The sequence below is a fragment of the Psammomys obesus genome, unplaced genomic scaffold (genome assembly GCF_907164565.1).
Source record: "Psammomys obesus unplaced genomic scaffold, mPsaObe1.curated_primary_1811, whole genome shotgun sequence".
Taxonomy (NCBI): domain Eukaryota; kingdom Metazoa; phylum Chordata; class Mammalia; order Rodentia; family Muridae; genus Psammomys; species Psammomys obesus.
In genome coordinates this window covers 12,689,389-12,715,693 of record NW_026596240.1, presented here as the reverse complement: position 1 = coordinate 12,715,693, position 26,305 = coordinate 12,689,389, and the positions used below count along the sequence as shown (strand labels likewise).

At 51.6% G+C, this 26,305-nt stretch overlaps 1 protein-coding gene across 2 annotated transcripts in view; it reads left to right on the top strand.

Moving 5' to 3' along the window:
* The first annotated feature begins 28 nt into the window (after nucleotides 1-28).
* Tet3 (tet methylcytosine dioxygenase 3) overlaps nucleotides 29-26,305 on the top strand; it is a 94,210-nt gene continuing 67,933 nt past the window's right edge. Inside the window, exons 1-2 of one of the 2 annotated variants that reach the window (XM_055596391.1) lie at nucleotides 29-1,227; nucleotides 14,602-14,658. In XM_055596391.1, coding sequence (XP_055452366.1) covers nucleotides 925-1,227; nucleotides 14,602-14,658 — 360 coding nt within the window. In that variant the 5' untranslated portion in view covers nucleotides 29-924. Of the gene's footprint in view, nucleotides 1,228-14,257; nucleotides 14,326-14,601; nucleotides 14,659-26,305 lie in introns of those variants that run through there. The other variant, XM_055596392.1, reaches the window with a different exon arrangement.

Here is a 26,305-nt window from a genome sequence, read left to right as displayed (position 1 = left end):
CCTCCGCCGTGGCCCTCGGGGCTCCGGCTCCTGGGCGCGGCGAGGTGGCGGCGCGGGACTCCCCGCGGGCGCGCCCCCACCTCCAGGCCGCCCGGGGCGCCGTCCGCTGCAACGAGCGAGCGAGCCTCTGCAAACTTTATCTTCCAAGCTCTGTGCCCTCGGGGAAGGCGCTGTGTCCCCGGAGAGGGACTGCGCTTGGATCTTAGTAAAACTCACAAGCTAGTAGAAGACGCGGGTGGGTGGAGGGTGAGGGGTGCACAGAGCAAGTTTCTCCGAAACCCCACCTTGAGCGCCCTTGTTTCTCTCGAACGCCTTGTCCACCCCCACCCCACCTCTGGCGCCCTGCACCTCCATCTGAGGTTTTAAGGGACTTTGTTTGACGCAGACCCTGGGCCCCCCATTTTCTCTCTTCCCAGAAGCAGGAAGAGATAACACGTGAAAGTTGTCCCTGAACCCCGAGTGATGTGCTTCCCCTTTCTGTGTCTTTTCCCCCCCTTCAGGCAGTTTAGTCTTCATCATCCTGACCCAGGGAGGGAGCCGTGTCAGGAGGGAAACTCCACACCCTAATCTGCCTCGCCGCACACCCGCTGGCTCACCTCATGCCTGAGCCCCGGGTGGCTGAGGGTGAAGAAGCCTCCCAGCCAAGATGAAACTCTCCCTGGGGGCAGCTGCTGCTACTGTCTTGCCCCGGATCCTGGGGCGCTGCAGCTGGGAGACTGATTCTGGAAGGAGCCCTGTGAGCCGGCTGCAGAGGAGGTGAAGAGGGTTTGAGAAGAGGCACCCATCCCAGAGGCGGAAGCTCCTTGCCTTCACCCCTGTAGACTGGTTTAGGAGAGAAGGACCTGTTGGCATTGGCAGGCAGCAGGAGACTGGACAGTAGTTTAACCGGGCACCTATGCCCCTCTCCCTGGCAACGGCAGCGTCATGAGCCAGTTTCAGGTGCCCTTGGCGGTCCAGCCGGACCTGCCAGGCCTTTACGATTTCCCCCAGGGCCAGGTGATGGTAGGGGGCTTCCAGGGGCCTGGACTTCCAATATCTGGGAGTGAGACCCAACCGCGAGGGGGTGGAGATGGGCGAAAGAAAAGAAAGCGATGTGGGGCCTGTGAGCCCTGCCGGCGGCTGGAAAACTGTGGGTCATGCACCAGCTGCACCAACCGCCGCACACACCAGATCTGCAAGCTCCGCAAGTGTGAGGCGCTGAAGAAAAAAGTGGGGCTCCCTAAGGAGGTAAGTGGGCCTCTGCCGGCTCCCAATCCCTTGCCTCAGGGTGCCTCATCAGGAGGGTCCGGTTGAAAAGACTCATCCAGTTAAGCCTGTCCTCCCATCCCTGGGCCCTTGGTCTCCGCTGGAGCACCGCCTGCTGTTGGAAGCCCGTGGGTTTCCTTTCCATGCCGATGGTTTGTACGGGAGTGATTGGGTTCCGTGCAGAGCCAGCGTCCTCGTCGTGGGTGTTTTACAGTTGATGCGGGACGGAGTCGTCTAGCTTGAGCTTTAAAAGTTTCTCCGCCTGCCTGAAGCCTCAGGTGGATTTTCAGGTGCTGACGTGTGGGTGACGTGGTAGCAGTGAGGCACTGGAGGTGGGGGTGGGTGTGTATAGAAAGCTCTGGAGTAACAGCTTGGCTTTTGGGCGGTCCTGACTGGGAGGGCGGTTATTCCTCCCCTAAACCCTTCCTTGGGGTCCTGTTTTTCTCAAACAAGGAAATTAATGAGGGATACATGATTGGGGCTCCCAATGGTATGGGATACTTGCCGAGGCCACAGAGTTTCTGGCATGGTAGTATTTTGAGGGGCAGTAGACACTAGATACCAATTTATAAATGATGATGTGCTGTTGAGGTTTGTCATGCCAGGGTGGACTCCCCACATTCAGGGTTAAAGAGGAAGACTGGGGATGAGAGCAATGAGTGGGGGTGGGAGGAGAAGTGGGCGGGGCAGTGACCCTGTCTTGGGGTGTTTCCCTTCCGCTTGGTGAGCAGTCCACGCAAAGCTGGTAGCCGTGACAGCAGAGTTGGCGAAAGTAGGGACCAGCCAATCGAGCGGATTTTAGGCGGAGCGTGTAGCAGCTGAAGTTGTTCCAGGCAGCGGAACTGGCGCTGGACAGAGACAGAGAGGCCTGCGCTGCCTGCAGGGCTCCCAGCCCTGCCACTAATTTGTCCAAGAGCCTAGACTTTTCCGCTCCTCTCGGACTGTCTTCTCTTGGGGGAAATGGAGTTGGCTTTGATGTCCTTCAAAGCCCCCTCAGCTGGGCCAGGAGCTGCTGAGCTCTGAGCATGAGGTCACCTGTGGCCAGGCTGGGTGTGCCAAATGCACTTGGGATTTCCTTGACTGCTGAATGTAGACCTGAGCCTCAAGGTGGTAGGGCTTTGGGTGGGAAGAAAGATCCAAGTTTGAGGGGCAGGGAAGTGTATTCTTCCCAGGGTGTTTCTGTCCCTTCTTAACTTCCTTTGTCCATTTGCTACATACTATAAGTTTCCTATTTACCTTGAGCAGCTAAAGCAGGCATCTGGATGCATCTGGAGCCCCACTCTAGCCCTGGCCTCATATCCAGCCCAACTATGCTGCTGGTGTTGGGCACCCTTAACCTGCCCTCCTTGTGCCTTGGGGGTCATTTCTTAGAGGGTGAGCTTAGCCATAAGAGCTGGTGTTTGGCTCTAAGAACTGCCTAGTATATACTGCATGGCTGGATCCCTTCACTTCCTTCTTCCTAATGTGCACTTCCTCCTTCCATCCCACTCCTCTGATAGACGCAGGGGTGAAAGATGTGCTTGGTGGCACTTGTGGATGGCATTATGAGCCAGTTTTGGCAACAGTGGGACATCCCTGAACGAAAGGAGCTGGGAATGAGGCCAGAGCCTCTCATTCTCTTGTGAAAGCTGCTGGCCAGGTTGCCGAGGGGTCATGGTAAAGACACTGTGGACCCGGGTTGGCTGAGGCTTAGCGATAGCCTTGAGAAGTCTGTGCAGACCTGGCCAAGGCCGGCGGTTACCCTAGACCCTAAGGTCAGTTGAAATGTAGCTGGACAGCCTGGGATGCCGAGCTCAGAGCGTCTACGTGGAGGCCTGTGGACCAGGCCGCCTCCCCGTGTCTGAGAAATAGTGGAGTGGGGACAGTGGAATGAGTTTTTCTTATTTTGTTAGGTTTCTTTGTGTGTCTTTCTCCACCGTGGTGCACATGTGGAGGTCAGAGGACAACTTGAGAGTCAGTCCTCTTCCTTGTACCGTGTGAGTTCTGAGGTTCACACTCCAGTCCTCTGCTTTGCAGGTAGCACCTTTACTCAGTATCTCGGTGACCCTAACTTTTTTAAAGAAAGTGGTGCTCTAAGGGTGGGTACTTTCTCATTGATACTTAAACTTTAAAAAAGTTTATTTCCGCTTTCTTTCTTTTCCTTTTTTCTTTGTCTTCACTTGGTTAAAAAGAAAAAAGAAACTGAAATAGTAACTAGTGGCTCTCCATTGCAAAAACAAACAAACAAAACATGCTCATAATGGCTTGCAAGCTTCTGAATGGCTATCGAGAAGGCCCCGGTTAACAGGCTTGTCTCTGGCAGACCCTGCCTGGGCAGGGAACCACGGTGACTTGGTGACTTAACCATTAGATCTTCGCAGTGCTCAGCAGACTGCGTCCACAACGGACCAGGGAGGTCTTTTTTTTTTTTTTTTTGGCCTGAGTCTTCATGTGTTGTGGGACACTCCATCCCCAGAGCCTCGGAGGTTGTACCATCAGCTTTTATCTGTGCTCCTTGAGTGTCTAGTCCTTAACTCCATCCTGACTCCACTGTCCCAGCTGCCTCTGGCGTTTCTTTTGCACTTGTCTGCCGACAGCTGCTTGGTACCGTGCTGTAAGGGCCATGGACATGGTGGGGGAGAGGGAGGGGAAGCTTACCCTGTGTTTTTCCTCTTGTTTCTCTACTTGACATTCTTTTTCCTGGTGGACTTTGGAAAGGGTGTGCCAAATCCATAGACTTGGTAGTTCAGAATTTGAAGATTAAAGATGGTTTCCCAGGGGCAGGTGGTTGCTCTTGGGTTGGCAGTAGGCAGAACACTTCTGAGGGAGTTTGTACCTCTACTGTGGTCTTCATTCCTAGTTCCAGAAAGATTCAGGGCTTAGGCTGGCTTCTCAGTTTGTTTGATTCACATTCTTTTCACTTGAATAATAAGATAGACTTCTTTAGAGTTTGGCAAGTATGAGGCACGGTAGGGCGACCTAGTCAATCCCTCAAGCATTGGCTTTCTTGGTTGTGAGGTACAGTAATCTCAGGGTGTTACAATCTCAGGATGTACAAGAATATACATCATGTCTGGCACTAGTAGGTAGCCAGCATAGTGACAGAATTAAACTTTACATATAAACAAGTGTGCATTAGTCTGAGCTATAAGCCTGTAAATACAGATTAAATGTTTATCTTGAGACATCCCCTGGCTTGCTGGAAGAACAACTGTAGAACAGCACTTTGGAGCCAGGCGCAGGAAGGAGGGGGAGGAATGTCTACACACCAAGAGCAAGGTGGCACTGTGGTCCTGGGCGGGCAAGGGAAGTAAAGACCCAAGTAGGAATCGAAGAAAACGTGCATCAGGTTGGAAGCTGAAGAGCAGTATGGACGAAGAGTGGAGAAATGGCATGTGGTTAGGACAGTACTTGCTAGCCATAAGTGAAGCGCCTAGACTGCAGCTTTCTGACAAGATATTTGCCGCTCTCAGGAGCCTGGGAGGTCTTCCAACAATGTCAGAAAGGATGGGTTCTTGCTAAGCTATCTGGGAGGGAGTTCAGCAAAGGGAGAAACAGCTGAAGGAAACTGGGTGATAAGATTCTTTAAAAACAAGCCCACCTGGCTGAAAAGGCAGGCCAAGAAGACCAGAAAATCTTAATTGCTGTTTTTAACCCCATAGCCAAAGACTCAATGAGGACAATCAGCTGTAGGACAAGGAGTGTATTTTAAAAAGGAAATGTGATAAGGGAAGAGGGGCCTAAGCCTAACTAAGCCAATTGTGGGGCACCACATTACTGTCCAATGTACCGATGGTCAAGGTTGTGCCCACTGGGGTTTGCGATGTGTGGAAGGTTCAGGAGTGGTCTGAGCCATCCCAGGCACACCGGGAGGCCCAGTGGCCAGAATGTACTGTGCATGGTAGGAAATGCTGTGACAGCAGGTCTCTGCTCCCAGCAAGGAGAAGGAAGTGAAGTAGGCTTCCAACGTAGGGAGCACAGCGGGCAGGAAAAGCAGCCACTGGGCCCCTGTGTCCTGGGGGTTTATGCTGGGGAAGGGAGAGCAGGTCCCCATGGCCATTTGCTTCCTATGAATGTCTTCCCAGTGAGTGCTTCAAGGGGTCAGTCTTCACAGAGTTATGGTAATAAATGGAGTGCAGACTCAGGTTGGCAAGATTACAGTTTTTCAGAGTTCTTTGGAGGTTATAAACATTAGCTTAATGCTATTTTTTGATAGTTTTAGGACAGATTGTTAAAAGGGTAGTGAGACTTTAGAGAGGCTGGCAGTGGTCTACAGGAATGCCTTCGCAAACAGTCTAGACAGGCTAAGCTTTAGGTCTTTGCAGAGAAGGGATGGACTCTCAGAAGCTGAGCTTCTGTAGCCTGGTTCATCAACCACTGTAGTCAGGGACTCCACCTGGGATCACCTGGGAAAATGTAAAACTCTGCATGTGCCAGGAATTTTAACCTAACTGGGCTGGAGCAGAGTTAATGGAGTCTCCGGAAGTGGATCTGCTGGGCAGGGCAGAGACCCTCTGCCGCAGACAAGGCTGGTGCGGCTCCCACCTGAGGGCAGGACACAGAGTGGGTTAGCCTCACTTCCACCTGCCACATGGTGGGCCAGCAGTGTTAGGAATGCAGAATCTGTGCCTCATCCCAGACCTCTTAAACCCAAATCTGTAGTTCAGCTCGATGCCCAGGTGGCTTATATAACTATTAGAATTTAGAGTGAGTCTAAGTGTAAAGTAAGTTGAAGAGTAAGTCTCCAACACTTGTGTGACCAGGAGAAGGGGGTGGGACAAGGGGAAGGAGTCAAAATAACTCACAACTAGGCATAGAATCCCACTTGCCAGCCAGGAAAGGAGAGCCCAAGCCAGGACTGACTCTATGTTCTCATTCCTCTGGAGTTCCACAGGCTAGCAAGTTTTGAGTAGTAATGTTTAAGGGCTTGGGTGTGATCTGAAAACAGCTAGGAAAACCCTCAAGAGTTGTTTGCTGCTCAAAAGCCTGATGTGGGAGTTGTAGGCCCACAAGCCATAAATGGTCAGCAGAGGGAGGGGCATGTGCGTGGACTCCTGGGTCTGGTTGAAGGGTCTAAGGTTGTACAGCAGATCAGGAGTGGGTGTTGCAGGTGAGGAAGTGGCTGTACGCTGAAAGATGGGATAAAGCGCTGAGGAGACTGGAGCAGCCTAAAGCGACAAAACTTGGCTAAGGTCAATGGGACTTCAGTGGAAAGGACTGGACTTGTTTCACCTTTTAAAATAATTTGTTTTATGTACATGGTGTGCATGCCTGGTGTGCTCAGAGGTCAGAAGAGGGTGCTGGATCCCCCTGAAGTGGAGTCATGGATAGTTTCAAACCACCACACGAATACTGGGTCCTCTGCAAGAACAAATGCTCCTAACCACTGAGCCATTTCTCCAGCCCTCCTGGACTTGTTTTTAAAAGAGCTGCACACGTGAGGACCTGACTTCCTGACCAGGTAGAAAGAGCTGCAACTCTGTAAAGAATTTCCTCAGCCCATCTTGAGATCTGTCATGGTGGTCACATACAGAACAATCGGAGGAAACAGGGCTAGCCGCTTAGAAATGTGGAGAGGGACAGACGTAGCATGGAAGAGGAGTTAGTTCCTTCCTGTGGAGGAGCCTGCAGACCTTCTGTTAGTATCGTCTAAGCAGGCTGACTGAAGGCATGGTTAAAAAAAAAAAAAAAGGAATGTGTGATGTTTACAGTTTTTCCTATGCTGGAGAGCTAGCCTGAGGGGTGCCCTGTTTCCTGTGCCTGCATGTGTCAGAGGCTGGGTGCTGACTGCTGATATGCTATGAAGGAGGGGCGATTTCACAAGGTCTGTGGGAAGGGCAACATCAGGTAATTTCATTTTCCTTACACAGCTTCCTTACAGAAGAAATCTCTATCTTGGGCCATAGCGTTTTTGGTCACGTTTTTGTACTTAATTTGTGTGTGTGTGTGTGCGCGCGCGCATGTGCAGAACCCAGTGACCTACGCTGAGTGTTTCCTCAACTGGTGTCCACCTTCTGTTTAGAGACCGCACCTCACTGGAATTCACTAGGTAGTTCAGGCTGACCCTGAACTCGAGAACGTGCCTGTCTTTTGCTCCCAATGGTCTGTGTACCTCGTTTTATATATATGTGTGTGCACACACACACAATGTCTTTATGTATATGGGTGTTTGGCTTGCGTGTGTGTGTCAGCACACCATGTGTGTGCCTGGTGCCTCTAGAGCCAGAGGAGGATGGTGTCAGGCCCCCTGGAACTAGAGTAATAGATAGTGCTTAGCCAATGTGTGGGTTCTGGGAACTGAACGTGTCTTTTACAAGGGCAGATAGTGCTCTTAACCACTGAGCCATCTCTCCAAACCAACCACCTGAGTCTTTGAGTTTGCAGATTCAGCTAGACTAGTTGTCCAGCAAGTCCCAAGAGGGATCCTGTCTCCACCTCTTGAGCGTAGGGTTACAGCATACACTGCTAAGCTTGGCTTTTTTATGTGGGTGCTGGGGATCAAAACTCAAATCCTTATGTTTGTGCAGCACGTGCTCTACCGCATGGAGCTGCCTCCCAGGCCTTAACTTTTCCTTTCTTGCTGTGCTGGGAAGTCGACCTCAAACACGTTAGGAAAGCGCTTTATGACTGAGCTACACCCCAACCCTCAGCATTCTCCTATGACTGGACCTGGCCTCAGATCTGGGTTGAGATCAGGTCTGTGAGCATTCAGAAGGGCTCAGCTAAATGTCTCCTGAAGGTGCAACACTGTGTCTTTTCTGGGGAGACAGTATATGTTTTTAAGCACATTTTCAAGAATAGTCATGGCCACCCCAGATTATGAAAGCATGATTTATCTGAGCCATCCAATGTGAGATCCAGAAACCATGGACATCTATTTCAGTTAAAGTTTCAGTAATAGTTGCAATAGCTACCTTCTAATCACTTGGCTGTGTATGGTTAATGGCTCATTTTGGATGGCACAGATAAAGAATGTTCTCAGCTGGGAGTGGCTCATACCTGTAATCCCAGCTCTTGGGAGATGGAAGCAGAAAGGATTCATGAATTGGAGGTTGGATTCACTGTTGATGTAGCTCATCCTTTTACATGATGAGCTCTAGGCCAGTCTCAGCTATTTGTTAAGACCTTGTCTCAAAAAGGTGCTGGTACAGCAGAGCTACTGGGCAGAGCTGTGAGCTGGACTTACGGTAGTTCTGTGTATTCCCAGATCCATTCTCACCATAGCTTCTTTCAGGTTGGGGAAATAGCCTTCTGGTTTGGGAATCCTGGCCCACAGCCATGGTATGGAAAAGAACAATGCTGTCCTGGAGTCTTAACTACTATAGAATCATTCATGTTTTTCTCTAGAACAGCAGAGGGAATAAAGTGTGGCTCCCTCTTGGGACCCTCCCACCCACAGTCCTGATGAAAGCCTCGGTGAACCTTGTTCATGTTAACTTCTTGTCCCGCACGTACTTTTCACAAACCTGGCCCAGAGTCATCCTCTGCCTTAGGCTGTCTCCAGGAGAAGGCTGTGTGCTGGCTGGGTGGGCTCACAAACTATACTGGGCCTCAAATGTCTAGGCTCCATCTCTTCTCTTGTTTGCCTGTGGGAGTAGAGTAGAGTGCTCAGGAAGATAGGATAGTAGAGGATGAGACCCCCATAACTTCCTTGTGCAACTTGTTCTGGAAGAGTCTGTTAGGGTTGCTATAGGCCTCTGCCTGGTGATTTGTGTGGGGCCAAGGTTGCTGCCATTCTTGGACACTCTGGTGGCCTTGTCTGCCACTTGCATAAGAAGTTGACAGCCTGAGTTTCTACTAATGAGTAAGGTGGGGTGGGAGATGGGGGGGCTGAGAGAACAGCCCTGTGTGGGATCATCAGTTGCCTTTCAGGTGGACTCGGGTCTGGGAGTTGCTTGATTGGGCCGGGCTCTGGATGGCTGCTCTGTTAGCATTGCTGACCTGGCTTTGGGAGTGCCAGCCCTGTTATGCCCTGCCTGGGACTTAGTGGACAGATTACATGCCTCCCACTGCTGTTAGCCCGGTGACTCCAGGGTCTCACAGTAGGGTGGGTGTGTCACTGGCAGTCTTCAGGGCACTGGTGAGCCTGTCCCTATACCCCACTGCTTCTCTTGGTTGTCAGAGGAAGCGTCAGGAGGGGATGTGGAGAAGCTGGGTCAAAAACAAGTGGCCAGGTACTGGACTATAGTATTCTGCTTCTGAGTCGTTCATAGAGGGAGACACTGGGTCTTTCTCACCTGTCTCTTTTTTAATTGATTTGCTTCTTTAGGGGTAACCCAGTTTCCCCAAAGATGCCAGGGATGATTCTGGCACTCTAGGAGAGGGATGGCAGGCTCTTGCTTGAGGCCTGGGGGTGGGCGTGAGAAGAGGTGCAGTGAGGGGTCAGGTGATAGGATGAAAGAGCTGGCACTAGAACAAGGAGGACACACACCTTCTGGAAATCCCTGGGTCCCGGGAACAACAGTGTCCCTCTTTCTGGAGAAGCACAGCTCCTGTCTGGTGCCACCTCGCTTTCCAGAATCAGGAGGTCTGCTTAACCTATAGCTGGGACAAACCTCTCCTGGGGCTGGTGTTGGCCACGCCAGGCACTGAGCCTGAGCCGGGAGTGGAGGATGACAGCGTTACCTTGTCCTCCATGAGACCAAGGAAGCATTTTCTTACCAGAATGCTGCTATAAAGCTGGAGGAAGGAGTGCCTTGAGGACGAGTTACCCTTGGGCCTCTCTTGCAGACCAGCTGGGAAGAGCAGGAACAGGTCTTAGGAGTTTGAGTGTAGTGGCTTATGAAGGATTGAGGAGGGCTGTGACTCTCCTGGCTGCTGCTCCAAAGAGGCTAATGGCAGAGGTGTGGAAAGATGCAGGCAGGCTGGGCACACCTGAGGGTGTTCACAGGTCCTTAAAGTAGGCTAAATCTCTGCTAATTCCTCTTGGAAGTCTTCCTTTAAGCCATCTTGGGTTTCTTGAGGCACTCTGCACCCTATTTCCATAGGGCTGTGTAGCCTCCTGTTAATTGATTGGGCCCTGGAACAGTTGGTGGTCCAAGAGACTCTTGAATTTGAATTTGACCCTAATGAGACTTGGAACACCTTCTCTAGGACAAGGGTTCTCAACCTGTGGGTCACTTATCAGAAAACCTGCATATCAGATGTGTATATTATGATTCATAACACTAGCACAATTACCATTATGAAGTAGGAACAAAATAATTTGATGGTTGGGGGTCACCACAACATGAGGAACTGTGTTAAAGGTCACAGTGTTAGGAAGGCTGAGAGCTGCTGATAGGAGGGTGCGTGGAGTTCAGGCGGAGTGGACTGCCTGCCAGGGGCTCAGGGGTGTGCACCCTACCTGTCAGGGCGGAAGAGTGAGGGTGGGTTTTGGGGCTGTCTCTTTGTCCACCAGAACATCAATTGGCGCCTTCACTGTATCTGGTTCTACTGTGTCTTCAAGAATCCTTTTTTTCTGTTGTTGCTCTTTCTCCTCTGTTTCCTCCTCCTGGTGTCTGCCATTGACAAAGACTTCCGCTGCCAAAGCTAATTGTGAGGTCTGATCAGTGAATGAAGGCGAAGGCAGTTCCCATGACAACCTCAAAGAGTTTCAAATATAGGGGATGATGTATGTGTGATGGGCTGCAATTACTTGGGCGGAAATTAATGCGTGGACACCGGAAAACATAGGCTCCAAAGGTGGAGTGGGTGGTCGCTTTCTTTGGCAGGATCCTTTGTGTGATGGAGGGGCGAGGAAGTCAGGCTTCTCCCCCAGTCAATTCCCAGTGCCTTCAGTGTTGAGAACTGTGGAGAGGCAGGACATGTGCACCGAGAGACAAACTTCTGGTGTTAAAAGAGAAATGGAAGGAGTGCTATGGCCTGGCGACAAGCTGAGGTGACCAGAGAAGGCTTCCTGAAGGAAGTGGGCTTCAAATTTAGCCAGGAAGGAAAAGCCCTGTGAAGAGGTGCTTTGTTCAGGACAAGTCGAAGAGACTTCTCTCTGGTCACCTTCTGCCTCTGGACGAGGTAGATAGATGAGCATTGAGTGGCTACTGCAGGTAGAGGATAGAAAGTCCTGCGGGGTCATCTTCTAGCTGTGTGATCTTGGGCAAGGTGTTTAGAACTCTCTATTTCTTCATCTGTACCATGGGTGTGGAAAATTCCTGGTGTGGTGGTTTATTCTGAGGTTTAAGTAAGAACTTTATGTTGTGTCCCCATTTGTGGGGACCCATGAGGCTATCCCCCCAGTGTGTGTCTGTGTGTAAGAGAGTTCCTGCTCATCTGGTGTATGGTGGAGTCCAGTCTATGAATTGCCATGTTCTTGAGATTTCTCTATGTTTCCAGCAAGCAAGGGACCCCATGTACCTTCTCTGTGGCTCTACTCCCGCAGCCAGTACAGTGGAGTCTGGGAGGCCAGGATGGAAGATTGGGGAAGATCTTTGACCTAATGAAGAGGAATCCCAAGGAATCTGAGCTGGTCACTGTGGGGCCCACATGTAGAAAGAGGCATCAGAGATGAAGATTGGGCGGGAAATGAACTGTCCTGACTCAGTACCCCTCTCATGTAGCTTTGTGACTGGCATCAGAGCGGGATGAGGCTGGGAGTAAGTAGGCTGTCTTGGCGGCCACATGCTCCCTTGGTTTAGCCAAGGGGTGCTGGAGGTCAGGGTGGGTACCTGAAGTTGGGGGAGCACAAGGTTAGCACAGGAAGATGGGGAGAATGCAGCTCCAGAGCTCCTGCAAGCTGTGAGGAGGCTTGTTGGTCCATAGCTCAGAGTGGCAGGTCCTCTTTCCAAGAGAGGGGGTGTTTGCCCCACCCCCAGGCTTTAGAGGCCTCCGCTAGGAGCCCGACCAGGAGAGGGGCCTCACCATCTCAGTGCCCAGCTCCCTGCTACTCCACACTCCTGAGGCAGAATTCAGCTCAGCACATTCCAGTTCTGGGTAGAGCCCAGGAAAGTGGGGAGAGCGGGAGCCCCACCCACGTGGGCAACAACTGTAGATGAATAGCTGCTGGGATGTGACTGGTGCCCCAGAAGAGGCTATATATTGTTCCTGAGGCCAAGGAGGCGCGGGGAAGGCTTGGTCGCTGAGGAGCTGGCCGAGGGACGGAAGGCACTGTTTGGATTCAGCAGTGTAGCACATTAGCATGCGGAGGAGGGGCCAGGAAGCAGCGTTGGGAAGAGTGAACATATTAGTATTCTCAGATCTGCTTGACAGGAAGCAATCACTTAAAGTGACCCAGTTGTCTCTCTATCTCCCTGGGCGTGGCGGAGAGAGGGGCTTTCAGAGGAAGGGTCTAGGTTTGAATTCCTGTCTACCAGTTTTCAAGGGCAAATTGTTTAGCACCCCATAGTACTCTTCCTTCACCTGAAAACAAGGCTGTGTAGAGTAGGTAAGGTGAGATGGAACGACAGCATGGTTGGCACAGTGCATCAGTAGGGACCTGACCCAGTATAGAGACTGTCCACGCTGGGTTGCTCCGTTTTGTTTTCTGTCTGTTCAAGAGCATTCTATATGGGCTGCATGGGTATAGCACAAGGCATTAGGGAGCCAAGAGAAGGAGGGGATTAATTTACCCTGGTTAATAGTGAGTTAAAAGACATAAACACTCAGCTTGTCACCTACAGTCATAATTTAAGATATGTTCCCTTTACCCTATCTTGTCATCTGCCTCCCTCCTTGCTTTGGGAGGGACCCAGCAGGCCTACCCTTTGTCCCAAAGGGGAGACAGGTGTGGGCCCTGAAGCCTCCTTACCAGAGGCAGGCCTGCCCTTCTCTTAAAGAACTTATCTGATTCTGAACACCCCCTAGGGGCCCTGGGGAGGGGCGCAATTATGTGTTTGTGGTGGAGTGGGTAATAGAGCGAGTCACTGGAGCAGGGGTGCTCATCTGTGACTCACTCCTGTCAGGCCTCAGCTTATTCATCTGTGAGAATGAGAAGGCACCCTGAGCTCTGGCAGAAATGTAGAGTGCTGGAAGCCAGCAGCACCTACCTTGTGTCGGGCTGGCTCTGCTTTCTCAGGGCCTCGCAGCTGTGTGAAATGGCAGCTGGTTCCATTCTACAGATGAGCAATGAGAGGCTGAGGGAGGTGAGTTACCACTGCTAGGACCTGGGTATGTGGTTCCTAAGTGTATGTGGGGCCTGGATGTTCCCCTTCAGAGAGGAGGGGATAGCTGAAGGAGCTGCCTGCGGATGCCTGGGAATTGAATCTGGAATCTGAATTGCTAGGACCTTGTTGTCCCCCTCACCCCTTTAGTCTCCTGGCCATGGCACCCTTGTCATGCATGGAGTTAGGGAACTTGAAAGGAGCTCCTGGAGGTCTGGGAGCCCAGGGGGTTTGAAAAGGGGCGCCTGGTGGATCCTCTCCAGGAGAGAAAGCTTCATGGGGCATGTTTCGGCTATGGTCCGGAGTGACCCTGGGGAGCAAGGTGGGCGTTTGAGCGCAGTGAAGGGCACAGTCGACTTGGGGAAGCACAGGCTGTATGGGCTTCAGCCCGTTTTCCGAGTGGTGTGCCAGAGAGCAGGGGAGTAGAGCTGTAGAATGGCGAAGGGGCTGGTCTTCAGAGAGGACGGACTCGGCTTGGAGTTTGAGCTCTGCTGTGTTCTAGCGGTGTCACCTTCGGTAAGTTACTCCACTGATCTGCAGTCTGCAAAGGGGGCGGGGAGAGCGGGAGGGGGATGTGAGGCTTCTGCTGCTCTGAGTTCTCCTTGGAGCACTAGAGCTTCAGTGGGTATGGGGTACCTACCTGCCCATCCCCCCAGCCGCTGGCGCCGTTGTACTCTAGGTGCACCCGCTGGAGGTGCGGGGGACTCCTTGTGTGTGTTGCCTGGGGAGGGGAGGATGCCGCGGGATCCCCGGCCTGCCTGGGAAGCAGCCCTTGTGGCTATGGCTCCCTTGACCAAGGCCCCCGCCTGGCTGCTGGGCAGGTCCTTGGCGGGGAGGGCCGGGTGCAGGATTGGCTGGCGTGTGCGCCGCCCTCTCGCACACCAGCCTGGCGGGGCGGGAGCAGCCGGCAGCTGGCCGCCGCCTCTGCAGTGCCTCCCTCGGTGCGCTCCCTCGGCGGGGATAATGGGAGGCCCGGCGGCGGCCGATGCAGTAAAGGAGGCCGGCCGAGGTAGAGCGCAGGGCCTGGAGGGGAGGGGAGGCCGCGTACAGGCCGGGAGCGGGTCCCCGGGATCTCGAGAGGCCCGAGAACCGAGACAGGAAAACAAAACGCTGGAAGGCGCGGGGCCCGTTCGCGCTCGGGTGGCAGCTAGAGCAGGAAGATGGTCCCGTCCAGCCTTTCTTCTCTCGGCCCCTTCCCCTCCAGGGCGCTGAGGCCTGTGCAGGACGGCTTTGCTCCTTGCCTGCTACCAGCCTGCCTCACCAGTGTCTTTGGCTTCTTTTGCAGGTGGAAATAAAGGCTGGTGAAGGAACGGGGCCCTGGGCACAAGGGGCGACTGTCAAGGTACCCTGCGTGTGTGTGTGTGTGTGTGTGTGTGTCTGTGCGTGTGTGTGTGTGTGTGTGTGTGTGTGTGCGCGCGCGCGCGTACGTGAGCGCGCGGTGGGGGTGAAGTGTTTGACTGGATGGGATAAAAATAAAGGGTCTCCTCTGGTGATCCCTTAATCTCCCACTGTGTGTGTTAGCAGCAGCTGAGGGGGAGGGGCGGCGGGAGTGTGGGCGGCCAATGAATTCTCAGGCCTGTGTGGGTTTTGTTTAGATTCTTTTTGCTTTCTCAGCTGGATGGTTTGTGTGCAGTTGGGGTTTGGTTTGTTGAAGTGTGTGTGTGTGTGTGTGTGTGTGTTAAAGACATGCAACCCACTCCCACCCCTGCCTCTGGAAATCTCTAGAGAATGGCCCTGGTACTGTTGGTTTGCATCCAATCTGCAGAAATCCCCGGGGTGCGTCCTGGGGGGGGGGGGGGTGTGTGTGAGGGGGGGTTGCAGTCCTGAGTCTGAAGCCGATAGGGTGTCATTAGTCATGCTGCTGTCACCATGGAGATGGCTGGAGAGAGGCGAGGGGGTGGTGGGGTGAGGATATTTTGGGTAGGGTGGGGGCTGATGCAACATCGTGGCTGGGAAGCCAGCGGGTGTCTGCTGTTATTCTGTGCCACTTGGTGTCTGGGAGGCTGGGAAGGCACTGTTTCCAAGTGTGAGTGAAGCAGAGAGAGGGGCTTTGAGCCGTTCCAGGTGGGTTTTCGGAGGCTGGTGTGAGGCATTTGGGAGGAGAGAATGGATAGTCTAGGGAGACTCTGCTCACTAAGAAGCTATGACTAATCCTTCCAGGTTGGTCAGGACCAGGTCAGTAGATTTCCTCCTAGTTTGCCCCAGTTTACAGGGCTGGGGGACACCTTAAGTTTGGAATTACTCAGCAGGATCCTTTGGCCCGGGAGGTGGGTGGAGGCTGGAGTGGGAAGGAGGCAGAAAACAGGGTGGCTGCCTTTAAAGAGCAGAGGCTGGGGCTGAGTGTGGGGACAGGTGGGCAGGCCTGGCCCAGTGGGGCTCTTCCTAGCATAGAGGAAGTTCCGAGCCTGGTTGCTTAGGGAGCAGGTGGGCGAGCTGTGATTGTCCCTGCATGCTCTTAGTCTTTCCTGCAGATCTACCTCCTGCTTCCTGGGAAAGCTGTGGGAAGCTCTGAGGAGGTGCTGGAAATGGCACTCCGCCACCTCACTGGGTGGTGACACTGGCAGGGCGGGGCTCTGCTTCCCTGTGTGTGTGTATGTTAGGGGTTCCTAGGCTAGCTTACGAGGTGGCTCTGAAGGCCAGGACTACTCCCTGGCCTTTTCCCAAGCAAGTGTTTGCAGAAGGACGTGGATTTTGCTTCTGAAACAGTGTCTTAGGGAGGAAGAGCCAGTGCCAGCTCCCTGAGGAAGCTGGCATGCCTTGGTGAGGCTGGGAGTTGTTAATGGACGCCTGGGAAGGGACTGTAGGAGCCCCCAGACAAGCAGAAGTGTTAACACTGGCTCACTCACACCCTTGCTGTCTTGTCTTGGGAGCCAGAATCTGCAGCCCCACCCCCGTTTCCGTGGGCCGCTGCCGGCTGGGCGCTGTAGTCACTGGGTGCGCTGCTTCAGGGCCGTGGGCACTGGAGGTTCTACGATCATGAACTGGGGGAAAGGGTGGGGACAGATGGGCTCAGGGAGAGGAGGAAGCTCTCTCCCTTTGTACCTGCACCCTTGTCTGCTTATTCTCTCAAGCACCCTGCTGTGCTGATGACTCCAGACCCGCTTCCTTCCACTCTGCCAGTTTGCTCTTTACCTCTCCACCGGTTGTGCTACCCTGGGGTCTGCCCTGAAGACCTTATGGAGGCGTCCAGCCCAGTACCCGAGTCTCCCAGTGTTATAGAAGTCCAAAGGAAGCCCTGGATCTTCAGGGGAAGCCCCGTTCCCAGGAGCTTCACCTATGGCTTCGAGCATGTATCTGTGCTTGTTTGTGCTGAGTTGCCTGTCTGAGAACCATAGCTCCCGCCCCCCAGCCTTGATGCCATCAGCGCTCCGGTTCTGAGCCGCTGTTTTAGGCTCTGTCTTCTCTGCAGGTTGGGTTTTTTCAGGGGTCCTATTGGGGTGAGAGAGTTTTGCCCAATCTCTTATCAGATCATGGCAAAAAGAGCTTCTCCTGTGGTCAGGGTAAAGGGAGTATGTGTGCATGTGTGTGCGTGCAAGTCCCCACAGGGTGGGGATGGGAGGGCTAAGTCCCAAGGGTGAATGGTGTCCAGCAGCAGAAGAAAGCATGCATCTCTCCTTGTGTGCTAAGTGCTGCCAGGAATATCCTGATGTATGGGTGTGCACAGTCCTGGCACGGCCACAAAGCTGAGCTTGATGAATGCACATTGCTGGATTACTGTATATTGCGCTTCATGTCCTTTTCCCGTGGTATATCCAGGGACTACACCATAGCATAACACCCTGTTGCCCCTCCTTCCCCTCAGCGGCCTGGACAGAACAGAGTGCCTGGTGCCGAGAGCGTCAGGTTGCCCTGCTTTGGGGCTCCCACGCTCTGCCTCATGGGAACATTCACTCCACAGGCTAAAGGATGTCTGGAAACTATTTTGGTTCTGGGCCCAGGATCTTGGCCCTCTGTCTCTCCTTTTGACCACCCCAAAAATGCCCTGTTGAGAATCTGCTCCTTGTGACTCTATGGATACTCCTAGTCGCTCCTGTCTGTTTTTTTCTGCTCTTTGCAAGGGCTGAGGAGTCCTCTCTGAGGGAATTTATAAGCAACAGCAGAGTTGAAGACAGGTGGGCCTGTCAGGCTGGAGCAGGAAAGGAACCAGCCAAGAGAATGTCCGATTTGCGTTGGAGCATGAAGAGAGGGTATCCCCATGCTTGGTAGGAGTTGGAGTTAATCACAGAGTGACCCCAGTCATTATTGGATAAATGTCAGAAGAGGAGGAACTGTGGCAAAATAGGATTGTAAGCTGGATGGGAGCCTTCTGTCCATCCCCATGCTGGGGCTGCATTCTGGGACCACCATGATGGTTCTGTGGCCCTCTTGCTGGACTCGTAGGGGAGGGGCGGCTTGGGTGCTCATCTGCTCCTGGCTGCAGATGGACGTTTCTGCTAGAAATGGGCTTTGTGGTTTTGCCAAGTTCCTCCCCATACCCTGAGGCTGTGGCGAGTGGCTGGCTGGGGGGTCGGGCTTGGGAGTATGGCAGAGGCTTTGTATTTGGCTCAGCTTTTGGGTCTCCCAATCCTCTTAAGTCCTCTTTTTCAATCCCTGACCTCTTGGGCTTTTGGCCTCATTTCCTTCCACACCCAGACATCTGGTAGTCAGCAGGACCCCTGTTCTCAGCCTCTGAGTGGCTTCTGATGGAGAGGTGGCTTTCTTTTGGGCCAATTTAGGAAGTCTGGGCAAACCGAACAGGGGTGGCTTGCATGAGTAAAACCTGTGGCTTGGAGTGCTAACCAGGACCCTGTCCCCATCTCCACCTACTTTATCTCTCAGCATTGGCTGAGCATTCACATGTCCCAGGACGAAGTATAGAATCTTACCAAAACCATTAGACACTAGAGATGTGGACTAAATCACTTCAGTTATAAGTGGGAGAACCAGCATTGCCGGTATGTTCTCCTACAATCACTATCTTCGAGCTCTACTGTTTGGGGCGCATGAGCTTGTGCACACCACAAACTGAACCCCTCACCCTATGTGCACTCATTTGTGCTGGGCCTACTTTTTGGCATTTTGAACCTCAGACTTTGAGTGAAGAATCAACATGCCAGCCTTGTTTTCAAGGTTAGTGCTTCTAGGATCTGGTGATGGGTTAGGGTCATGTGTGGGAAGAAAGTATTGATCTGAGATCCTGAGAGGGTTGGATAAACTACCATGCCTAGACTGTTCGTGTCCTGGCTGTGCTATTGTACACCCTTAATCCCAGCAGTCAGGAGGCACACGCAGGTGGACCTCGAGTCCAGGGCAGCCTAGTGCATCATAAGCTCCAGGAAGCCCAGGGTTACATAGTAAGACCTTGTCTGGAAAACTTGGGCCCTGGGGCTGGGAATGTGACTTAACTGAAAAGCATTTGCCATGGACTCTATCTCCAACACTGCAAAAATAAGAGGAAAAAGTCACCTTGTAAACATTTACCTGGATATAGTGGTGTGTGCCTATAATCTCACACTTGGGAGGTAGACCAGGAACTCAAGGTCATCCTTGATTGTGTGCAAGTTTGAGGCTAGCCAGGGTTATATCAGACCCTGTTATAAAATAAATACAAGTTTGGATCTGATAGACTTCCTGCTTCACTGCCTGAGAGAAAGCCACAAGTAGTTAAGTTTCTTACGCTACTTGGCTCTGCCATTAACTGGAGAATCACTGAGAGATCATGGCTTTCTCTCTGCAGCAGAAATTTTGCCTTCCAAAGTTAATTTTTCTCAAACTAAATCTAGAAACAGACCAGTTTGGCTTTTTAGGTTTGTTTTGTTTGTTTTGTTTTTTTGTTTTTTAATTTCCAAGAAGCAGCCCCCACTTCGTACAGTTAGTAAAGAGCTTGTAGAGTTTGCTTCGGGTGTTCAGTGCCATTCAAAGCAGGGCTGTTGCCATGCCCTTGGCCCTGGGCGCCCCGTGACTGGAGGCCTCTCTGCATGTATGTGATGCCGGACCGGGTCGGACTGTGGACAGCACTGTTTTCAACTTGCTCCTGGCAGTGCATGGGGCTTGATTCGCGTGCCTCCACACCCTTCTGGACACTGCTTTCTCAACTCTTCCTCACCCTGCCTTTGCTACAGAGGTTCTTAGAGCCGCCGAAGGCTCACTTGTATCTCAGAGTCTGTAGATAAGGATCCTTCCTGCAATTTGAGGAATCTGACGATGTAAAGTCTGAACCACAGGAGCCCCTGAAGGAGGGGTGTGTGCTTGGAGAGGGAACTCAGGCCCTCACACATGCCAGGGAAAGAAACAGTCTACTCCTGGAATAACCTTAGCCCTTTTTCTGCTCAGGCTTTTGAATTCATTCTGTAGCCCAGCAGGCCTTGATCTTGGGCTCTTTTTTCCTTAGTCTCCCGAGTAGCCAGGGTTGCAACCCTGTTCCACCAGATGTAGCTTCATTTGTGATTTTAAAAATATTTAAACTTTTTTTGGGGGGGGAGCAGTGCTGAGAATTGAGCCTGGGGCTTGCTGGGCAAGTGTTCTACCACTAACCTTTATCTTCAGGCCTTCATATGGTGATCCTTACTTAGAGGTGTAGCCCTTTCAGGGGCTGACCTCATACTGTGGTTTCTGTCAGAATGGACGCCCCAGCCACCTTGGTGGCTTTCAGCTGAAGCATCTAGGCCCTACTTCCTCCAGCTGAGGCTCCTTAGCTTTTTTGTTTGCATTGTTAAAGTAAAAATGTGAATTTCTTTTTGTCTTAGCTGCCTAGAGAAAAGGGCCTAAACTGACTCGCTGCAGAAGTATTACTTAAGGGGCCAACATGCCAAGTGTAAGGGGATTAGGGTCTAAGCAAATCCTAGTGTGTGTCTGGCCAAGAACTCTTGTGCCCTTGGTGCTTAAGTAATTGGATTTCTGAGCCCCGCCCCCACGCATCCTCATGAGTAATCCTGACCTCATGGGCTCTGCGTGGAGACAAAGGCATTGAGAGGGTTTGCTGCACAACCCTGTGTCCCTATCAGAGAGCCCCCAGCTCTGCCGCTGCCCGACTTCTGCTTCCCACCTCTGCAGCATCCACTGTATTCCCTCAAACACCTGTCCCGAAAAAAATGACCTGAGGGCATTGTTGCCAGCCCTGCTGAGCAGACAGTTGACTAGAGGGACCCTTGACTTTGGTCTACCTTCCTATCTCAGGATGGTTCCATCTTGGACTTGATTGCTGCCCTACAGATGGGGATGAGCAGGGAGGCCGGAAACCTCTGTTGGAGGCAGGCAGAGGTCCTGAGAAGAAGGGTGTGGGCAGAGAACCTGGTCTGTATCTGCAAATGGACTCCTCAGCTCTGTTTTCCCTCGGGAGTACCCCCCAGACCAAGCCTGTCTCTGCTGGCTTGACTAGGTTCAGTTGGGGTACAGAGGGTTCCCTCTAACCTTCCTGGTTCTGGAGAAGGGGAGACTAGGTCTTCAAAATGTAAGTCATTGTTGTCCTGTCCACCAGACTCTAGGAGAGTGGATTTTTGATGGAGCTGGAGATGTTCCTGTCAACATAAAAACAAAAACAAAACAAAATGCAACTCTCACCTGAAAGGGTCCAGGCCATAGTGTATTCTGGAGCCAAATATGAATGATCACAGGAACACAGGTTTAGCTTACCCCAAATTCTGTGGTCCAGTTTGGTAACTTTTTAAAGTGTTTTGTTTTGTTTTGTTTTAAAGAAACTAAACAAAGCCCTTTACATGTGCATTGGGGGTAGAGTAGGCAGGGAACGCTGCTGTAGGTCTCTGGTTTTGTTCTTGGGTTTGAGGGTTGGTGGAAGCTGTTGTGTTCATGTATTCCAAAATAATTTACCTAGTAATCACAGGATGTTTAGCCACAGAGGTTGTCAAATAAATGGCTAGGAACTAGGAGGGCTCAAGATAAATTAGCTCTGGGCCTGCAACATTTCCAACTCAATGGTCTTTGAAGTGTTAATCGGTCAGTCTGCTTGATATACTGTTCGAGTAGGTGTGGTTTCTTCAGTCAACATGCCCAAGAGCTGTCTGCCTGTTTTTCTCAGCATTTCTCTATCCTACTCTTGTTTTCTCCATACTAGGACATTCTTTAGGGCTTCAGTCCGCCCTTGTTTCCACTACATGCTTTAGGCCTACCTCTCTGCCTAGTCTGAGCATGCTTTGTGACAGGTAGACCAGGATTCCTTGCATCAGAATCATCTAGGGGGAGTGCCATGGGGCTGCTTGGCCAATATATCCAGGTGTTGGGTCAAACGTATGGGTACAGTTCCCATTCTAGACTGAGGTAGACAGAAGATGAGGGTGGCATGGGGTCCCAGATAGCAGTGCTGGAAGGTCTCTGTATGCAGACCATGTGGGGTCTCCCTCCTCACTGGCCTTATCCCTCGTCTGAGTCTAGTCTTATCCCATGGTCGAACTCTCTGCTTACCTCTGTCCTATGGCCTTTCCTTCTATTATTTTTCACTGGTTTCCTGTTTTCCAGCTGTGGGCTCCCAGAGGCATCATTTGGCCCCTGGGTAGTAGTTAGGGCTTAGCTCTGGGTTTGTGTGGTTGCAGTGGCGTGTGTCTTGGGGCTTCCTGGCAAGGAGTCGAGTCTGAACTCCTTGGCTAGGAGCCAGAACCCATGGTTCTGTGTCCAACTTCATGGGCCCTAAAGGTTATAAGAAAGACTTGTGTGTTCCCATTTGTGTGCCCAGGAGTGCATGCAAATAATTCTCTCTCTTTTAGAATGACACCCTTGCTCCCCACTAGGTCTCTGATTGAGGTCTGGGGAGGTGTGGGATATGGAGGAGGATCTGGGTGGGTGCCAGGACACACCATCCCTGGACACTCCCACTCCAGCTCCCACCACAGCAGGCAGGGCCTTGCTTCAGCTTGTCTCGAGCGTCTACAGCAGCCAGTCCCTCTGGTTTCACTAGTTTAGCAGCTCTTGGCCTCTGCTGCAGGTTAGAATTATCTGAGCAGCTTTTCAAAAGGGGGAATGCCATTGTCTGGGCTTCGGGGTGCTGGTGTCCTTGGTGCGGAGGGAGCAGCACCTGCCCCCCAGCCCCGTGCCCCCTGAGGTGCTCCCTGATGGTTAGAATGTGCAGCAGGGGTTGAGAGCAGCTGCCTGGTCGGTTTGGCTCTGTGTCCCTCATGCCTGTGGGCTGCACCCACATAACGAGAGTCTGGGAAAGTTAAGATCAGATCGTCAGACACTTTGTACAGGAGGCTTGAACGTCCTGTCCCATGAGACTGATCTGCGAGCTCGGCGATTAAAGTGTGATGTTCAGAGCAGATCTGCCCTGGAGCAGATCACAGAGTCGGAGTTTTCTCATCTCAGCCTTTAAGTTTTAAAACTTTTGTTTCTTAGTGTGTATGTGTGTCCTCATCTGTGCATGTGCACGCGTGTTAAGGCCACAGGCTTACTTTATCTTCTTCTGTCTGTCTCTACGTATTGAGTCAGAGGCGCACATTGGAACCTAGAATTTGCAAGTTTGGCTCTTCAGCAGCCAGCCCGCTCCATGGATCCCCTGCTTCTGCCCCCAGAGCGCTAGGGTTACAGGCAGACGCGGCACTTTAACTGAAGCCCAGTGCATACGCAGGGAGAAAAGCATGTTATATACAGCATGCTAAAGTCTCACAAACACACCCAGGTAATCAGCATCTGGCTCTGGAAATGACTTGGGCAAAGTCAGGGTGTAGCAATCCGTGCTGGCTTTGAGCCTGGAGGCTCTTAACATGGCCTCTGCCAGGCGTACCTTTAAAGGCCTTCACAGACCTGTGTGCTTACTCTGGCTTAGGTGTCACTGTGAAAGGGCACAGGACAGGGGACCTTGCGAGCCTCTGCCCTGTGTGACCCCCAGAGCCCCTTTAGTTCCTTTTCCGCCTGGGTGTTTAAGGTCATACCAGTCTCCAGTCTTTTGAGGTAAAAGTAGAAGCCTATGCCCTTTTCTGGCCCTTTATTCTATTTCTTAAAACTGAACCAATAACAACTAACTATTCTTTGGGAAAAATGGAAGGTGGCAGGGGAGGGAATTTGCTGGTACTCTCACAGTGCAGTTAGCTAGCGTTACTCGCCCAGACCTCCTTCTCTGACCCATGCCCCAGTGCTGTGTGGTGGAAAACGGAAGCTGCGCTGCGTCGCTAACTCTTCCCTCTGGCTGACAACGAGCCACCAGGTTCGAGCCACCGCTGAGTGCACTGCACGTGCAGGCTGAGCGCACGGGCAAACAGTTCACAGTTCTGTCCCTTAGTTCTAGAGCCCAGAGCAGGTCAGGTAGCCAAGTGAAAGCAGGCCTGGAGCCTGAGCCAGGGCTGACGTTTCCTGGTGGGTGGAGCTGGGGCTAGGAACGCCTGGCCTGTCTGTTCGTTAAATGTGGCCGTGAGGTCCTTACTGCCTCGAGAACATCTTTCTCTTCCCTGTTCCCTTCTCACTTTGGTCTCGGTGACTAGACTAGTGTTTTGTCTTTAAGCAAGGTGTTGTGGATTTCTGAGGTCTTAGGGTTACATGATTTCTTTACTATATCAAAGAAAGATCTCATTCCACTTTGTTAATTTTTTTCTCATTAGAAGTGGTTGATGCAGTTGCTGGGCATGGTGGCGCACGCCTGTGATCCCAGCACTCAGAGAGGCAGAGGCAGGTAGGTCTCCGAGTTCAAGGCCAGCCTGGTCTACAAAGTGAGTTGAGGACAGCCAGGGCTACTCAGAGAAAGCCCATCTCGAAAAACAAAACAACAAAAGTAGTTCATTTTGTCTTGTCTATTTGGGCCTGTTTTTTTTTTTTTTTGTTGTTGTTGTTGTTTGTTTGTTTTAACAATAAAGTGACTTACATTATGTTAACACTATCTCATTTGCTTACATTGTGAGATTAACTTGTAGCTTTTGTTTTTTCATTGTTAGATGTTGGTAAAATTACAGCAACTTCATATAGTAAATTGGGAAGCATTTTTATGCATTGGTACAATTTTAAGCAATGTAGCTGAAATCATTCCATTTAAGATTTGAAAAGATGAAACCATATGGTTTGGTGTTTTTTGTCCTTTGCCGGTTGGTATAAAATATTTACCATGTACTTTCTGTCAGTGATCCATCATCAGATTTTTCACATAATGTATATGCAGTTAACTGCATTTCATTTTCTCTCTACTATGATATTTTTCATTCTTTGCATTTCTCTTTTGTTTGTTTAGATTTTTTTTTTTAATGTACGTGAGTATTTTGCCTGAATGTATGGCTACGCATCACATGTGTGCGTGGTCAGAGGAGGGCAAAGATCTTCTGGAGCTAGAGTTCTAGATGGTTGTGCGGCACGGTGTGGGCACTGGAAATTGGGTTCAGTCTTCTGCAAGGGCCACAGCTGCTCTGTAACTACTCGGCCATCTCGCCAGCCCCATTTTGAACTTTTTAATTATTACTATCTTCGGTGTGGGGAGGGGGGGAGGCCAGAGTTTCTCTATGTAGTCCTGATGAATGTCTTGGAACTCTGTATGCAGACCAGGCTGGCCTGGAACTCACAGAGATCTGCCTACCTGTGCTTCCCGGGCGCTGGTATTAAAGGCGTGCGACACTAGGCCTAGCTCCTTCTGAACTTATAAAGTAGCACATATCTACTTAAAGACATTAAACAACTGTGTAACTGAAAATTCTGCTCTTATTTCTGCATTCTGTGTAACAACTGAGCACTTCTCTATCTACAGTTTATTGCTTCTCTAGGCCATACCCTTTTATTTACTAAATGCGCTAGCTAAGAACCCTGTCCTAAGTCAGCGTAGTGTGTCTAGCAGCTTTTTCTGCAGAACGTGAACATGACCACACCTGTAACTCTAGTACTTTGGGGGCTGAGGCAAGGAAGGGGCGCTCAAGGCCTGGCTGGGCTGTATACAGTAAGAGGCTCTCAAAAGCAACAACAAAACTAACCCTGAAAGTTGCCCTGTGCTCTCCGTGTGTGCACCACGGCACTGGGCACCTGACTCGGACACGTCATACACATAGTTACAGTGAAAACCTTGTCAAGGAGAATCCAATGATTTGTTTTCAAGACAGGATTTCTCTGTGTAGTCCTGGCTGGCCTGGCCTGGCCTTGTCCTCACAGAGGCCTGCTTCTGCCTCCTAAATGCTGGGAAGTGCCCAGGGAAGTATATCTCTTACCCTAGCCCTTCTGGGTTTCTACCAACGCTTTAGAGTGTCCTGTGTCTGTCACCATCCTCCTTCACCATTGCTGTGTGGATGTGGTTTTCCCCCATGGCTTCCCACTGTACCGCAGGAGTTGGCATTGGGACCTCACCCGTTCCAGGCAGGCTCTACGCACCCTTAGCCACTGTTGGCCTTTTGTTGCTTTGAGTGAGTGTGTGTGGTATACTCACATGTGTGCCCAGAGGAGGATATCAGCTGTCCTGCTCTATTGCTCTCTTATCCCCTAACAAAAGGTAGGGCGGTGGCCAGCAGTCTTCCTGTCCCTCTACTCCCACTGCTGGGGTTAGAGGCATGCATGGCCACACCTAGCTTTTCTGTGCGGGTGCCGGGTGCCGGGGAGTTAAACTCCGTGCTTAGCTGACACTCTTCCCAGCTGAGCCATCTTCCCTGTCCCAGCTGCTTTTGTGCTTTTTAGCCCATTGCTGAAGGCACACTGGAGATGCCTGTTTTTTTATCAGCTGTCCGTGGTGCGTTCCTGTCTCTCTGTCCCTCTGTAGCAACACTGTAGTACTTGGGTCTAGGTTCCTTGTGGTAGGGTACTCATCAATTTCACTTCCCCAGCACCTGGCACAAAGCCTAGCATGCAGTAAATGCTTTTAATAAATGCTTGTGAGATCAAATTGGTGAGAGAGACAGCAAGCTTCACATCTTCAAAGTACGTTGTCTGGGCCGAGGCCAGGAGTGGAGCCTGAGGCAGCTCTGGCCCCAGGCCTGGAAGCTGCGATCTGTGGAACAGATGGAGCACCCTCCCTGTCTCTGCAGAAAAAAAGAGGGTCCTGGGCCATTTTCCCAGGACTTTTAGGGAGGAGTCTACACCCCATAATTACCATAATGACCAGTAACACT